Genomic DNA, 17063 nt, shown 5'->3' with positions numbered 1-17063 from the left:
ATCCCAAGCTCACAAAAAAGCAGTAGTAAAAAAAAGCAGAAAATAATTAAATTCCCAGAAAAATAGTAAACAAAACTTGCTAGCAGTTTGGAACAAAGAGTGATGGCATAGAGCAGAATTAAGTGGCTTAAATTAACACAGAAGAAATGTAAAATTAATTTTATATCCAAAAAATAAGACATTCAATGATTGCAGAGGTGAGGTTCTAATCTTTCAGTGATTGAGAAAAAGGAAAGATATTTTAGAAGTTATTTCCTTCTCTACCACAATTTTCTTGGCATCTAAAATGAAGGGAAAACGAATAATCAAATCAATAGTAAAAAAGAGTGCTTTTCTGACATTTTGGACTTCATTTCTATCAGAGGCAACATTTTGAACTCTCCAAACTAAGTCGAAGATTGCAGATTAGTATAGAATTTGCTAATAGCTTTTCTCCCCAAAGTCTTCATAGTGTCGATGGAGGCACAGTAGTTACGGAAAGGACTCAATTGACCACCATTTAACTTCAAAATATGTTAATTCAAGAACAAAGTGGAAAACGGACAATTTGTTCCAAAAAAATCAAGTCATGGTTGTTCATGGCATTTGGGATCAAACAGGCCTACAATACAATACAGGTAGAAATTTGAAGAAATCCTTGAGACCAACTTCAATAATGCATTCCATTGATCTAACTCACTAGCACGCTCATCAAGAACCAGCTAAAACACAGAAGCAAAAAGATCTCACTGAGATGCGCCCATTTGTAGTAATTTATTAGTAAACAGTTGACTTAAATGCATCATATAGTGAAGTAACTAAAAAGTTTGCAAATTTAATAAAGCAGTAGAAACCCAACAATCAAAAAATACCTGTTAGTGAAGAACATTCCAGCAAAGAAGCTGCAAAGGCAAAGGTAAAAAGTCCATTTTCTTGGCATCACATTCCTTGCAGCAATCTCTCCTCCAACTCTACTCTTCACAGACATTTTGTTCCCCTCATTCACGTAGCTTTCACCAACAATTTCAAGAATGAAAAACAATAAAAAAGAATTAACAAGAAAGAACCTAATCAGACAAATCCAGGACCAGAATGTTTAGACTATATATATGTGTGTGTGTGTGCGCGCGCGTGTGTTTTCATACGCATACACAGTACTTACTCTCCCTCCACAAGGCGTGAGAGGAAGAAAAAGAAAGAGAGGGGGAGGGAGGGAGACAGAAAAGAGAGAGAAGTGCTAGTGGAAAGACCCACTAACCAACTGCCAATCTTGACACCCCAAAATTACTTATCCTTCTAGGACTAGACGACCAGTTAACCATTAACAGTAACATGCTTCTGAAAAAAAAAAAAAAAAAAAAAAAAAAAACTATTAATTGGCGATGACAGTTTCACCGATGAGTTTCAAGTGGCTTGGGTTCACTTCAGTTCCATGCACATTTTCAGTCGGTCTTACCTTTCCTGGAGAGTTGGTGGATTTGGGCCAGGATCAGTAACCTATGAAAAGCCGCAAGACTTTGACCCGTGCTGGGTTTTAAAAGGAAAAATCCTACTGAGTCAGAAACTGAAGCCCATTCAATTCTATGCTATTTGTAATTGTGAACAAATTCAATTTATCCTTGCTTTAGCTCCATTAATATAGTTCAGTTCCTTTCTAGTCCTAGACATTCCTAATATGGTAGTTAATTGTTCATTATTAATGACGAAAAGCATTATTTAATGTCCCGTCGCCAATTAATAGTATGTCAAGAAAAAAAATAGTGAAAAAAGAAGCCAAAATTTATAACCAGATATATGAACTGCTGCTTGGTCATGGTTCGAAGGTGTATTGATTTGTTTATGTTCACTTGAATTCAATAGAAGGATTTTTTTTAAGAACAACAAACGGCTAGAATGAGGTATTTGTAATTATCTCTTTTTAATTTTCTACTGCAGTCTTGTCTTATAATTTGATTTTTTTATATGCATGCATTTGTCCTTGCAAAGTCATGAATTCTTTATGGCTTTCAAAAGTCTGTATGACTAGCTAGCACCTATTTGGCATGCAATACCTTATCCCACTTATGCTAACTTAATTTTCATGAAGGCCTTATATGAAACCAAATGGTTTTTGTCAGAAACTAGCTAGCACCGGATTCTGTCCAAAACTTAGAATGAAGAAGAGAAATAGGGCAATTAAAAACTAAAAAGCATGCATACATAGTTATCATAAAATTTCAATAATACATAAAAAATAATTAAAAAAAGAAACTGAAAAGGATTAAAGTTACAAATGAAGTCAGAAAAATACAGTAAAGAGAGAGTGCATATAAAACAAGTAAACAAGTTGAAATTTAAAACTAATAAAATTAATGAATAATAAAAAAGCAAAAGGAGGCAAAGGCAGATAAGAAATTAACTAACCCCTTGTCACATATCCTGTTACAGGTGCACTATAACTACTCAAATAACATTCCACTAGGCTACAAGGTAAAATCTCAGAGGATGCCAAAGTCTTTTTCTCCCCCTCTTCTCTTCCAAAAAAACCCAAAACAAAAAGGGCAGCTCTGACTTCTACTCACCCTAGTAGAATACATACCATATTGGCAACAACAATAGTAATTAAATAAAAGATTACATGGGAACCTTATCAGGCAATGGTAAAAATGATGATGATGACGATAACGATAATGATGATGAATCATGATGATAGTAACTTGGTTTTGAAACGTTGATTGAGAAATTACTGTAGGAAATCTATTTTTGTTAAAATAGCATCTCTCACTTTGCTAAGATCTCTCCCTTTGAGCGTCCTTCCAATTCCTTCGCACATAGAGAAAGAAGAAATCTGACTCCTTGCAAGCTTTCTAGCTATCCACTCATGTGGAGGGACCATTTCGTCTCCTTCACCATCATCATCGTCATTAACATCATCAGTACAATACCCATTATAATGGCCGCCAGGATACTCTCCATCATCAGCAGATGAGTCCGCAGTTGTATTTCTCCCATAAATCTTTGACCAATCTGGGATGTTCACAGGAGCTGATAAGTGTTGAACTACCTTGGCTTCATGAGTGGTTACTGCTGCTGCTGCTGCTGCTGTAGGTGGGTTAGCAATATTAGCTCTTGGGATCATTCTTGGAGCACTATGGAGGCACCATGCAGCAGAAGAAGAAGAAGAAGAAGAATAGTAATCCTTGGATTTCCTCATCTTGGGACTTGAATCTTCTCTCTCCTTCACAACTGACCATACATCTTCTTCTTCAAAATCTTCATCTCTCATTGATCTCCTGCTATAACCACCCGCACTGCCCCTTCCCATGATACCATGCCAATCTTCCATTACTGTTTTCTACAATAAAAATGGGAAAAAAAAAAATCAAGATGTAATCGAGAGATCAGAGAGAGAGAGAGAGAGAGAGAGAGGATTTGAGCAACAATAGAGTTACTCCATAGAAAATAAATAGATGGGTTAAGTAAAAGGAGGGCTCTTTTTTAAAATTCTTTTTTTTTTTTTTAACAACACATTTCTCTTTTGAGGTAAAACTGATTTTTTGGTATTGGAAATCAGAAAGAGGGAGAAAGGTGTAAGAGAATAACATCAGGAAATCTACCTAGGCTTTGTTTCAGCACCCTCCAAAAGAAACAGAGCTTTCAGCTTTACGAAGATATCATCTTTAGCGGGTTTTTACTTAACATTTACCTAAAAACTTAAACCAGGAGAAGAGAAGAGAAGTGAAGTGAAGAACCCCCCAGAATACCTCCAAAGAAGGTCACACATTCCAAGGTATTTAAAATGGTACAATGCAACAAGTGAGGAGAAAAAGCCAAGAAAAAAAAAAAGGGGGCCTGATCAAACCAAAACCCTGATATGGACAAGAAAATCCAGATGGAAAATTAGGATAGGTTTTTATTAGAATCTCAATTGCCAGAGTGCCTTTTTATCCTCTTAACTGGAAATGGTCAAAGTATATATAGATGGCTCTAGTACAAAATCCAGACGCCCACCGAAAGAAGCTAGGTTTTTGAAGGCAAAATGAGAGGCATTTAGCAAACCCAGAAACGCCTCATATCAGAGGATATTTTACCTTCTGTAGAAAAAACCACTCGGTGTCAAGAGGTTTCTTGAAATGGGATTTTATGCATGCATGTAACATAACATCATTATGCGTATGGGTATAAATATAAAGTATATATGTAAATCTGGTTAACATCTGATTGAGAAAGGTGGTGAAAAGTGATTGGTTAGACCAACCTCGCAGATTTCATTAACTTTATCCTGTAATGGCTCACTCTCAGTCACTACAACTCACATAGAGGAAAAAGGGGTGACTGAAGCTTTTTAAAAAAGAATATGCATGGTCCTAGTGCCTAGAACTAGGAGAAGAGCATTGTAAAATGTAGTATAGTAAATGTAAAGAGGTTTTAGTTGTGTATTGAGATACGTGGTACGTGGTAAGTTTGTAGAGGATTTCTTTCTTCTAACTGTGACTCAGCTCCCTATCTATTAGTACTTCCGTTTCTTCAATGCATTCCTGGGTTTTGGGGTTCACACACCAGAAGAGAGAAGGCTATTATTTTGTTTTGTGGGAAAGGTGAGGAGTGATAAACTCATTTTATATAAGTATTTTAGGGTAGTTTTGCATCTATTTGTCTTTTTAGTTTAGTAATTTTATGCTTTTAATGCTTATTTTAGTTAATTTGTTAATTTTAGTTTCATTATATTTGATTTTCAGAATTTTAATGTTTTTGATAGGTTTTAATAAGGTTTAAAGGCAAAAAGGCCCATATAAAAGAAATTCAAAGTGATTTGGAAGCTTAAAGTAGTGTGCAAAATAAAGAAAATTCGCTTAAAGAAGAAAACCATCCGAGACTTTCAAGAGCCTCACGTGTTGAGGGTCGTGTGAAGATAAGAGTTAGCCAGCAGGAATCCACATGAGGCATGTAAATTCACACTGGGTCGTGTAAACAGAAATTTCAGAACAAAACATACCGAAAGTTTCAAGGACTTTAACATGCCCCGTGTGGCGAGTCATGTAAACAAAGATTTTGGAACAAATCTGTCGAAAGTTTCAAGGACTTAAACATGCCTCGTGTAGCTGGTCGTGTAGAATCTAAAAGCTTCTCCTCCGAATCAATATGAGGCATGTGGAAAACAACTTAAATCAACATGAGGCATGTGGGATGACGCTGGCAGATTTGCTGACATGAAAACATTTTCTCTTTTCATACATTTTACACCTTTTGTCTTTATCCCTTTAGAGACTATTTTTAGGGAAAACCTTGAGGGGATATATAAGCATCATATTCTCATTTTTACCATAAGGAGAAAGAGAGAGAAAAATTAAAGAGAAAGGAAGGAGGGAATCACACCATTTCTAGGAGGAAAAATGCCTGCAGAGTGACGTTTTTCCAGCTTCCATTTTCAGAAATTTAGATTCTCTTCTTCTGGATTCTTTTATTTTTAGTTTTATTTTCATGTTTTCTTACTCTATTTCATATTTCTACTTGTAAATACAAGCATGAGTGAGTAGATACTTAAGATTTCAGAGTTGGGTGTAATGATTTAAGTTTTATTTGTGGATTTGGACTGGTTTTAACCAAATTTTAGTATATATAAGCTTTTTGTCACGACCCAACCTATGGGCCGGACCGGCACTAGGACCTGGGCCAGCCTAAAGCCCCCGAGGCCCGTAGTAAGCCTAACTGTTCATTTACCCAATTCTAAGGCCCATTTGGGCCCAATTTCAAGAAAACAAACGGACAGAGTCCGGCCATAAAATGGACTTTCCAACGGGGAGTTTTCGACTCACCCGACCTGTAAACACAATAAATACTCAATTGGGGAGCTCAGTTCACCCTCCACATACTCATCAGCATAAAAATAAATGGGAGCTCAGCTCCCTCATCCAATCCATCCAACATGCATAGAATATTAAGTTTACAGGTCCAAAAATAATAATTTAGTTTACAGATCCAAATCAAATAAACATTCCTAACACATGCGGAAATTCTAAGATTTAACAAGTTTATACAAACAGTAATAATTGACCTGCGAGGGAGAAAGCAGGTTAACCTCAAAAAAAGTATCCTCCTGTGGCCTGTAAAAATTTTTGAACAGGAGTGAGCGTTCGACTCAGAGAGTAAAATATCAATTTTAACCATAATCTCTATAACTATCTAAAACTAATGCACTCAGAGTGAAATGCAACATCAACATCATTTTCACATCATAACATCAAAAGGTAATTTGGAGCACTCACACACTCGTAGTATCAATCATAACATATGGGAGCCGATCCCCTATACACTCTCTTAAATCCAACCCGTGCCGAATTACTCAAGCTCGGACTTCCACTTAATAACCAAATCGAGGGTCCCAAATTACTCAAGCCGTGACTACCCTCGAAGGATCGGGTCCCAATAATTACTCAAGCCGTGACTACCCCGTCCTATCCATAGTCCACACCACATCACACGCACGCCAACGCACGCACACTGCTCCAAATTACCACAACAACATCATGGCACTTTAACAGTTATCATGCATCATAAATTGTGCCTAGAGTTTAACTACATAAATATATGCATATAAGTGATGCATGGGCATGCTGAACATATAATAATATCGAAATTACAATTAAAATTAATATTTTACTCACAGACTTGACGATGGTCACTGAGGCGGCTGGGCGGAGGAAGAAGGCTGTCCCGGCTCACCTGACAATTTTATTACAATCATTTAATAAATTTGACTCAATACAAACAAAGAAAAAGACCAATACGTCCTAAGTCGTGCCAAAAATCCGGCAGAGTCTCCCCTATACCTAGGACCTACCCAACCTGCAAAATGGCTCAAAACACACTTCTATATTTACAATCCATATATCCACAGCTCAATCATATCACACAGCCCCTCCTGGGCCCATCAAATCAATCATCCATCACAGTATGTAATATTTCAATTTAGTCCTTATAATTGACCATTTTTGCAAAAACTGCCCAAATAAGCTCTAAAAATTCTAAAACTTTGCCCCGCGGTCCTTAGCAATATTACTAAGCTATTGCAAAAAGAATCATAATTTTCTAAGCTACCACGAATATTTTACGGATTTTTAATCCTATTTAAGCACTAGAAAATTACGTAAAAACAAGGTTCGGGTTTACCTTTGCCGATTCCGACTTCGGGAACGCGCTCGGGATGCCTGACAATGGTGGGGTAGCCAAAACCTCGATCCAATTCGGAGACTTTTCCGGTAGCTAGTCTGTCTGGCCGGAAATTCACAGATCCGGACAATTGTCAAATTTTCGCGAATTGAGGATACCTACACGAAGCCCAATAATAATATATAAAATCAGGGGTGTTACACTTTTATTCTTATCTTGTGTGCTTATTTACATACCCATTGTTGGTACCCTTTGGGTTTTATTCTTAATCTTAGATTGAAGGACCAAGAAGTGAAAATCTATGATAGATAATCAAGATAATGAACTTAATCACCTAGTGTTAGAAATAAACTAGTGGGTTAAGAGGAATTTCAAGTTGATTAAAATGCTTAAAGGGTTTTGGGTAATTAAACATCGCATGAGAATGGGGTTTAGTTTCCTTTAAATCACTCTTTAGTTTGCTTGAAAGAGAAATTAAAGGAAATCATAATCAACTTCCTTCAAACTTGTATTTCCCTGAATCTTGACTTTGCCTATCCAAATTCCAATGAAATTTACTTCATGAATCTTAACTCTGGAATCAATTTTTACCATTAATTAATTAAATCTTTTGTCACTTGCTGAAATTTTAGTAAATTAGTATAGTGTTTAGAATTTTAATTGCTTAATTCATTATAATTTCCTTATTTTTCCAATTTAATTTGCTGCATCTCTTACTCTATTTTTGGCACAAATTATCGATAGCCCAAATAATCACGACTTTTATAGTTTGGCACTCAAACAACAAATCTCTGTGGGACGATATCTTTTCTTTACTACTTGAACGACTCGTATACTTGCGGAGTATGCAATCAAGTTTTTAGCGCAATTGCCGGGAATTTGTTTTGTTTGATATTAGTTGATTGATTGTTTGGTTAATTTGGGCATTTTATTTTTTATTTTAATTTCTCTTCTTTATCATTTTACTTTGAGATTTTCTTATTTTGCTTTTTCAGGTACATATCTTTTATATGAGAAGAACAAAAAGTGCAGAAATAAATTTAATTTTTGATCCTGAGATTGAAAAGACAGCTAAAGCTTTAAGAGTAGAGTCTAAAAGAAGAAAAGCTGAACTCAGAATTCAAAGATAGCAAGAGCAACATCAAGAGAAACAAGTGATAGAATCTATGGCAAAAAACAACAACCGATCAATTAAGGATCATGCTTTTCGTAGTTTTGGAAATTTTAGACCGAGTATTACAAGCCTAGAGTGGAAGCAAACAACTTTGAGTTGAAGCCCTCACTTTGTCAAATGGTTCAACAATCACAATTTAGGGGAAGTCCTACTGAGAGTTCACATGTGCACCTTACACATTTTCTTGAGATTAGTGAAATGCTGAAGATAAATGGAGTGTCAGATGATGCCATCCGACTGAGATTATTTCCTTTTTCTTTGAAGGATCGTGCTAGGGAGTTGCTGCATTCATTACCTCCGGGCTCAATAACTACTTGGGATGAGTTGTCACAAGCTTTCTTGGCTCAATACTTTCCTCCTAGCAAGACTGCAAAATTGAGAAATGAATTAACTTCTTTCAGACCAAGGGATGATGAGAGTCTCTATGAAGATTGGGAGAGATACAAGGATCTTCAAAGGAGATTTCCACATCATGGAATCCCTAAATGGATGCTAGTTCAACATTTCTACAATGGTGTTTCTCCAGCAATTAGAAGTATAATTGATGCATCTTCAGGAGGTGATCTTATGGAAAAGTCAGAAGATGAAGCTTATTCAACATTGGATAAAATTGCTTACAACAATTATCAATGGAGCTGTGAAAGAAATGAAATGAAGAAGCCACCAGCTGGTGTATATGAATTAGATGCCATGAGTATGTTTCAATGCCAAATTTGATGCTTTGATGAGAAAAATGGATAAGTTAAGCATGAAGGTTGACTCATCAATTGGAGGATCTAGTCATACAAAATATGTTGGTGTGGGAAATATGCATTGTATCAATGATTTTCCTTCATATGGGCAAGAGTTTGGAAATGAGCAAGTTGATTTTGTTGGGAATTACAATCAGAACCAGTTGGTAATCCTTTTTCTGCTACATATAATCCAGCATGGAGGAAGCACCCTAACTTTTCTTGGGGAGGTCGACAAGGGCAACAACATAATTATCAACAACCTCCTAATTTTCAGCAACAACAACAGAATTATCAGCAAAACAGAGTACCACCTAGATTTTCACCACAAAGGAATCAAAATGCACATATTCCACAACCACTAGCTCAGTCTTCAGACCAAGATTCAATTTTTAAGTCTATGATGGAGAATTTCTTAACTGCTCAACAAAAATAAGGAGAAATGATTCAATAATTAACTTCAAGGATAGACCAGCTTGCCACTCATAACAGGATGTTGGAAAATCAAATAGCTGAATAAGCAAGTTTTTCTAGCAAAGCACAAGGGAAACTTCCAAGTCAACCAGAGAATCCTAGAGAACATTGCAAGGCAGTGATCCTAAGGAGTGGGAAAATTTTGGGAAATGAAAAGAAAGATGAGGTAGAAGAGGAAAAGAAGAAAGAAGATGAAGACAAAAATGAATCTATTTCAAATCATGATGAAGTTAATGAGGAAGCAAACAAGAAGAAGGAAGTTGAAAAAGAAGAAGAGAAAAAGTATGTGCCTCCACCACCATACAAGCCACCATTGCCATATCCTCAGAGGTTTCAGAAAGCAAAGCTAGATAAGCAGTTTGGGAAATTTTTAGAAGTTTTGAAGAAGTTATACATCAACATTCCATTTACAGATGCAATTTCTCAAATGCCCTCATATGCTAAGTTCCTAAAGGAAATCTTGTCAAACAAGGAAAAATTGGAGGATTATAAAACTGCTGCATGTACTGAAGAATGCAGTGTTATATTACAGAATAAGCTTCCCCCTAAGCTTAAAGATCCAGGAAGTTTCTCTATTCCATGTCACATTGGAGAGACAAGTATTGAAAAGGCATTGTGTGATCTTGGAGCTAGTGTAAGTTTGATACCACTCTCCATTTGTGAAAAGTTGAAGGTAGGAGATTTGAAGCCCACCACCATTTATTTGCAACTAGCTGACAGATCTATCAAATATCTAGTGAAAATTTTGGAGAATGTGCCATTGAAGGTTGGAAAATTTTTTATTCATGTGGATTTTGTGGTTCTAGAGATGGAGGAGGATGTAAGAACACCCATCATACTTGGAAGACCATTTTTGGCTACTGCAGGAGCTAATATAGATGTAAAGAATAGGAAATTAAAGTTGAAAGTGGGAGAAGAGGAAATAGAATTCAATTTATTCCAAGATTCCAAGATATCGACTGTGGTAAATTCTTGCTATAGGGTGGATGTTATAGAAAATGATACTGGAATGGAAGATATTAAGTTGGAGGGAAGTCAAATTACTCTTCATTCTCAGTGTAATCAGCATACAGTGCAAAAGTAAAAGTCTCATTTGCCACTTCCTTTTGATAAGAATGAAACTCCAAGAGAAAAACTTAAGGCTCCATCTAAACAACTCAAAGCAGAAGGTTCATATCAAGTTTGTAAGAGTAATTTGCAAGGTATGGTTGGGATTCTAAACAAAGCAACAGGTGTTTTCATAGTCAATGGAAAAAAGTTGAAGTATAAATTTATTGCATCACCTGTTGAGAAGGGAGGCAACACTTTCCAAATCCAACCACCATGAACTGAAAATGGGTCAAGCTAATGACCTTAAATTAGCACTTCTTGGGAGGCAACCCAAGTTTATTTTTAGTAGTTTATTAATTTTCTTTTCCTTATTTCATCCCTTATAACTCAAATTTTGATATTTGTCTAATTTTTTTATAACACCCCTAATTTTTAAATTTATTATTTTGTGGGTAAATATTAATATTTTATTTTATTTAAATTTTAAGAAATTATTTGAAATTTTTCAGATTTTAGAAATCGGGTTCGATTTTTCAAAAATATAAAACTTTGATATTTTTAAAAATTAATTTAAAGACCACGTGGCAAAACTAAAAATATATTTGGACTCCATGAATTTTTTTGAGTTTTTTAGAATTTTTTCAAAATTTTTGGGCCTTGTTTTCGGTCCAAAGGCAGAGTAAAAATTTAAAATTTTGTATCTTGAATCGGACCGATCGAATCGAACAGGTAGAATCGGACCGGCCATTTCTTTTTCTTCCTCCTTCCCCGCGCGCGCCAAACACTTCTCCTTTCTCTCCCATTTTCTCTCTCCTCTCACCTCCTCTTGTCACGCCACTGCTTCCCCAACCCTCCCCACTCGCCGGCGAGTCGCCCTAGCCCCTCCCCACCGCCGACTGACGCTCCAGGCCATCGGAAAAGCTGCGTGAAACCTCCCCTTCACGTAGCGCGTCGTTTCGCTTTCCTAGCCAAAATCCGGCCGATTCAGCCACCGATCGGATTAGATCTTGTGACAAACCTCATCTACACCTTGAGAGCTTTTCATAGACACCAAGAACACCAAAATCCATCAAGCGGTTTGCTCAATTTTTGTCCGGGAAGTTTTAGCCCATTTCGATTTTTGGATTAGATTTCTTGCAAACTGTGAACCCCACGAGAAAACTGAGAGTAATGGAGTGCTCCACACACCGAGAGCTTCGCGGCAATACCAATTTCAAAATTTTTTGACTCCGTTTTGCGGTGAGTCCCACAAAACTTCGTAGTGTTTTTTCGAGCACTAAATGAGCTAAGAAAATTCCGTAAAAATTATATACTAACCCCCATGTTGTGGGTTTCGTGTAGATACCTTCAATTCATGGAAATTCAATGGTTGCCCGGGTCTATAAATTTTGAGTTGGGCAGACAGGCTACCGAAAAAGTCTTGGAATTGAGTCTAGATTTTAGTTACTCCACCATTGTCAGATGTCCCGAGCACATTCCTGAGGTCGGAATCGGCATAGGTAAATCCGAACCTTACTTTTTCTTAATTATTTAGTGCTTGAATTGGATTAAAAATCCATAGCATATTCGTGGTAGCTTAGAAAATTATAACTCCTTTTGCATTAGCTTAATAATATTGCTAAGGACTGCAAGGCAAAGTTTTAGAATTTTTAGAGCTTATTTGGGTAGTTTTTACAAAAGGATTAATTATAAGGACTAAACTGTAATTTTTCATATTATGATTGTCGACTGTTTGGATGGGCCCCGGAGGGGCTGTGTGATGTGATTGAGTTGTGGATATGTGGTTTGTGGATATAGAAGTGCGTTTTAAGCCTTTTTGCAGGTTGGGTAGGTCTTAGGTATAGGGGAGACTCTGTCGGATTTTCGGCACAACTTAGGATATCTTTGATCTTTTTTTTTTTTATTTGTATTGAGTCAAATTTATTAAATAATTATAATAAAAATTGTCAGGTGAGTCGGGACAGCCTTCCTCCTCCGTCCGGCCGCCACAGTGACTTCGGTTGAGTCTGTGAGTAAAATATTAATTTTAATTGTAATTTCAATATTATTATATGTTCAAGCATGCCCTTACATCACTTATAAATATGTATCTATGTAGTTAAATACTAGTCACATTTTATATTGCATTCATAATTGTTGAAGTGTCATGGATGTTATTGTGGTAATTTGGAGCAGTGTGTGTGCGTGGCGTGCGTGGCGTATGATATTGGATATGGACAGGACGGGTAGACATGGCTTGAGAGACACTTGCTGGAACCCGGTCCTTCAGGGTAGACACAGCTTGAGAGACACTCGCTGGGACCCCGCATTTGGTTTATTAAGCGAAAGTCCGGCTTGAGAGACGCTCACTGGTAGATGTTGGATAAAGAGGGCTGTATAGGGGATCAGCTCACATATATGTATTGTTTGACAGTGTTAGGTGTGTGAGTACTCCAAATTGCCTTTTTGCTGTTATGATATGAAAATATTAACGATGTTGCGTTTCACTCCACATGGTGCATTAGCTTTAGATAGCTGTAGAGATTCTGGTTAAAATTGATATTTACTCTCTGAGTCGAACGCTCACTCCTGTTCATCTATTTTTCCAGGCTATAAGAGGATTATTTGTTGTGGCTAACCTGCTCTTCTTCTTCGCAGGTCCATTGAAAGTATTTAATGTATTTTGAATAATTGAGTTAAATTTTAGACTCCGCATGTGTTAGAAGTACTTATTTTATTTTGGACCTGTATTATAAAAGTTATATTGGACCTGAAGATTATAAACTGTATGCATGATGGAATTGGATGAGGGAGCTGAGCTTCCATTTGAGTTATGATATTTTTATTATGTGGAAGGTGAGCTGAGCTCCCCAATTTATCATGTATTGTGTTTACAGTTCGGCGAATAAAAAACTCTCCGTTAAATGGTCCATTTTATGGCCGGACTCTGTCTGATTGAATTCTTGAAATTAGGCCCAAATGGGCCTTAGAGTTGGGTTGAGAAATAGTTAGGCTTACTACAGGCCTCAGGGGCTTTAGACTGGTCCAAGTCCTAGTGCCGGTCTAGCCCATAGGTTAGGTTGTGACATTTTTGGTTTGTAGGCAAAATGCAAGATTGGATGTTTTGGAAATTGCTGCAAAGAAAACCATGTTGCTAATTTAGGGAAAGTTTTCTGTGCTTCTTTTAATTTGTTGGTAAACAGTAAATTTTTTGCCATGATGATGTGTTGCTTGAGCTAGAATGAAATCATAAAATTTAGTTGAGAGAAATTGATGATAAGGATTAAATTTTGCTCTAGGATTGTGCAATGATTTTTATATTTAATTTTGGCTTATTTCAGTGTTTTAGCTATGTTTATATGTGTTAGTTTGGCCAATTCAGCTTATTTAAATTTGTTAATCTTGAAGGGATGATTGCTATAATTTGGAGTTAGTAATATGCTACAAGAAGGAAGGGTAACTGCTGTTTGGGGAAGTATTCTGCACTTTTATCTCATTGTGAACAGTATTTTTTTATGCTAAATTGCTATTAGGTTGAATATACTTTGATGAAATGAGGAAGTTTGGTTGATATATGTGTTTTGAAGTGTTAATTTGGTGGAATTTAATATAAAGTGTCAAGGCATTGATTTTTATTATTTTGAGTGTCAAGCATGCATTAAAGATTGAGTTTGCTGCATTTTTTTTTCATGCGAACAATACTTTCTTGATTTTTATTGAATATACTGAATATGCTTTGATGGTATGAGTATATGGGTTGACAATACATGATATTGAGTTAAACTTTTGTGTTTTGAGGTGTGAACTATGGTTGAGATATATTTTGAATTGTTTGGAAAATAATTCATACTGATTTGGTTGTTCTTTGATAGAGTATTTTTAGAATTTTGGGTTTTTAGAGTGAAATCTTGAGTTTTATATCAGGTCTGATAGCATTGAGTATGACATGCCTCATATTAAGGGTTATGCTATCATGTGAGCTATTTGAATTGCTTAAAATTACAAAATTTTTGAAAACAACAGAAATTTTCAAGGGGCATGACATGCCCCGTGTTAGTACCTAGTGTCAGTTGATCAGCATTCAGCATAGGGCATGCCGATTTACCATTACTTTAACATGCCTCATGTTACTTAATCAGCACACATGTTCACCTAAAAAAAAAAAAAATCTAAAATTTTCCAATTCACTTTTCCCTTTTTCACCTCACTCACTTCCATTTAATTTGATATAATTGGGATACTTTTGCACATATTTTCTTTGAGCTACATTGTTCATATTATTTTGAGCTTAATTTTGAATTAATTGTTCTTATTTAGCTTTAATTCCCAATTATACATATTTTATGAGCTGATTAGTTTATTTACTGTTTGTCCATCTTTGCATTCATTTAAGCCAATGAGGACATTGTCTAATTTGAGTTTGGGGGAGGGCAAAATTTTTATAAAATTTTTAATCCTTTTAATTTGCATTACTTAAATTGAATTTCATTTATACTTAGTTACTTAGTTCATATACACCATACACCTACACCATATAGATATCATATAGATCATGTATAGTTTTTATTTCAATTTTTTTTATTTTATTTAATTTTTGCATTCATTTTAGGAATCATGCATACATAAAAAAATATATATAAATAATTAAATTTTTACCTAATTCTTAGAAGATTGAGAATCATTTTGAAAAGCAATTGAGCTTACTTGTAGATGGGTTTGATGGATTGAAAGTTCCGGATTGGTATGAGGCTATAAGATTCTTATCTAGGTTTATATCTTCTTAGCCAAGGGTCACCCAATTAATTACATTGAGTTTTGAGTGCTTAGAGAAAACTCTAGAATAAGAAATAACTAATTGTGTCCCACCAATCCTAGAACAAGCGTTCTAAACCTTTCGAGGCGAAATCTTAGCATTCACTTGAAAAGAGAGATGATTAAGGCATTCTTCGAATTTTAAACCCACATTTTTAGCCTTAACTAACCTCATTTTAAATTTTCCCTTTGAAACCAATTTGAGCCTTCATTTATACCCTTTATTTCCTTAGAACCCATAATTTACCTAGCCATAAACCTAAACACTTACGTCCTTCGTGAGAATAATTTTTTTAAGAGATAGATTTAAAAAAAAAAAAGTATATAACAATCAAGTGAGAGAAGTACTAACGTAAAATTGGCTAGCAATCATATCATGTTGCAAAAAAAAAAAATAATTTAGCACCAAAGTATACAAAGAAATGAGTTTGGAGGTGGATTAAAAAGGGACAATTGCAATGCAAAATTTAATGTTATTTATGTAGTCCTTAAAAGAGTTGCAAAAATTGTATGCTAGCATTGGTGATTTATTGTAAAGTTCTTCCTCCCATTTGATTCTTAAAATAAATAAAAAAATAATAATAATAATAAAAGAAAAGTGTATCTTGATCTTTTTAACAATTTAATTATTTTCATGTTTTGCTTCCCTTTTACCTTCTCTTGTAAGCCACATTATTACCCCTTAGCCCCATTACATCCATTAAAAGTCCTTTTGATCTCTTGATTGTATTTTGCTACATTAGTGGAGATTGGATTAGTTGGTTTGCCTATGAGATTGGCACATTATTCATCCATTTAAACTATTTCCATCATCATTTGAGACGCTTTAGTTTATGGATTGTTTTAGAGCCTATTTTAGCATGATTTCTCTATGTAATTGATTGGTTTGGGTTTGATGGAATGAATAATTGACCCAAGGCTAAGTGGTGATAACTTTGGTAAGAATTGAATTTTTTATATCTTGAAGGTGGGTATATGGTTTGTTGGTGGCTAGAGATAAGTTTGAAAGCTTGAATGAGTGATTTTCATGAATTTAAGAAAAGGTACCCCATTGCATATAATTGTTTTTAATTTGCTTGAGGACAAGCAAAGATTTGACTTTGGAAGAATTTGATAAACTCATTTTATATAAGTATTTTAGGATAGTTTTTCATCCATTTTGCCTTTATAGTTTAGTAATTTTATGCTTTTAATGCTTATTTTAGTTAAATTGTTAATTTTAGTTTCATTATATTTGATTTTCGGAATTTTAATATTTTTGATAGGTTTTAATAAGGTTTAAAGGCAAAAAGGTCCATATAAAATAAATTCAAAGTGATTTGGAAGCTTAAAATAGTGTGCAAAATGAAGAAAATTCGCTTAAAGAAGAAGACTAGCCGAGACTTTCAAGGGCTTCAACATACCCTGTGTTGAGGGTCGTGTGAAGATAAGAGTTAGCCAGCAGGAATCTACATGAGACATGTAAATTCACACTGGGTCGTGTAAACAGAGATTTTGGAACAAAATATGCCGACAGTTTCAAGGACTTTAACATGCCCCGTGTGGCGGGTCGTGCAAACAAAGATTTTGGAACAAAATCTGCTGAAAGTTTCAAGGACTTAAACATGCCCCGTGTAGCTAGTCATGTAGAATCTACAGGCTCCTCCTCCGAATTAACATGAGGCATGTGGAAAATAACTTAAATAAACATGAGACATGTGGGATGGCGCTGGTAG

At 35.4% G+C, this 17063-nt stretch overlaps 2 protein-coding genes and 1 non-coding gene across 3 annotated transcripts; 1 reads left to right on the top strand and 2 right to left on the bottom strand.

Moving 5' to 3' along the window:
* Positions 1-2376: 2376 nt before the first annotated feature.
* LOC110640121 (protein S40-5-like) lies at positions 2377-3886 on the bottom strand. The gene is made up of 2 exons (XM_058140973.1): positions 3576-3886; positions 2377-3313 (listed from the first exon to the last, which is right to left on the bottom strand). The coding sequence occupies exon 2, from the start codon at positions 3302-3304 to the stop codon at positions 2702-2704; it is 603 nt and encodes a 200-aa protein (XP_057996956.1). The 5' UTR covers positions 3305-3313; positions 3576-3886; the 3' UTR covers positions 2377-2701.
* Positions 3887-8674: 4788 nt separating this feature from the next.
* Positions 8675-8781, bottom strand: LOC131176264 (small nucleolar RNA R71). Its single transcript, XR_009146387.1, has one exon. It is a non-coding gene; the product is annotated as a small nucleolar RNA R71 (small nucleolar RNA).
* Positions 8782-9934: 1153 nt separating this feature from the next.
* On the top strand, positions 9935-10591 carry LOC131175924 (uncharacterized). The gene has a single exon (XM_058140623.1). It carries the CDS (start codon positions 9935-9937, stop codon positions 10589-10591), a length of 657 nt encoding a protein of 218 aa, XP_057996606.1.
* Positions 10592-17063: the final 6472 nt, after the last annotated feature.

Source organism: Hevea brasiliensis, chromosome 18 (genome assembly GCF_030052815.1).
Source record: "Hevea brasiliensis isolate MT/VB/25A 57/8 chromosome 18, ASM3005281v1, whole genome shotgun sequence".
NCBI classification, from domain to species: Eukaryota; Viridiplantae; Streptophyta; class Magnoliopsida; order Malpighiales; family Euphorbiaceae; genus Hevea; species Hevea brasiliensis.
This window is presented reverse-complemented; position numbering and strand designations above follow the sequence as displayed.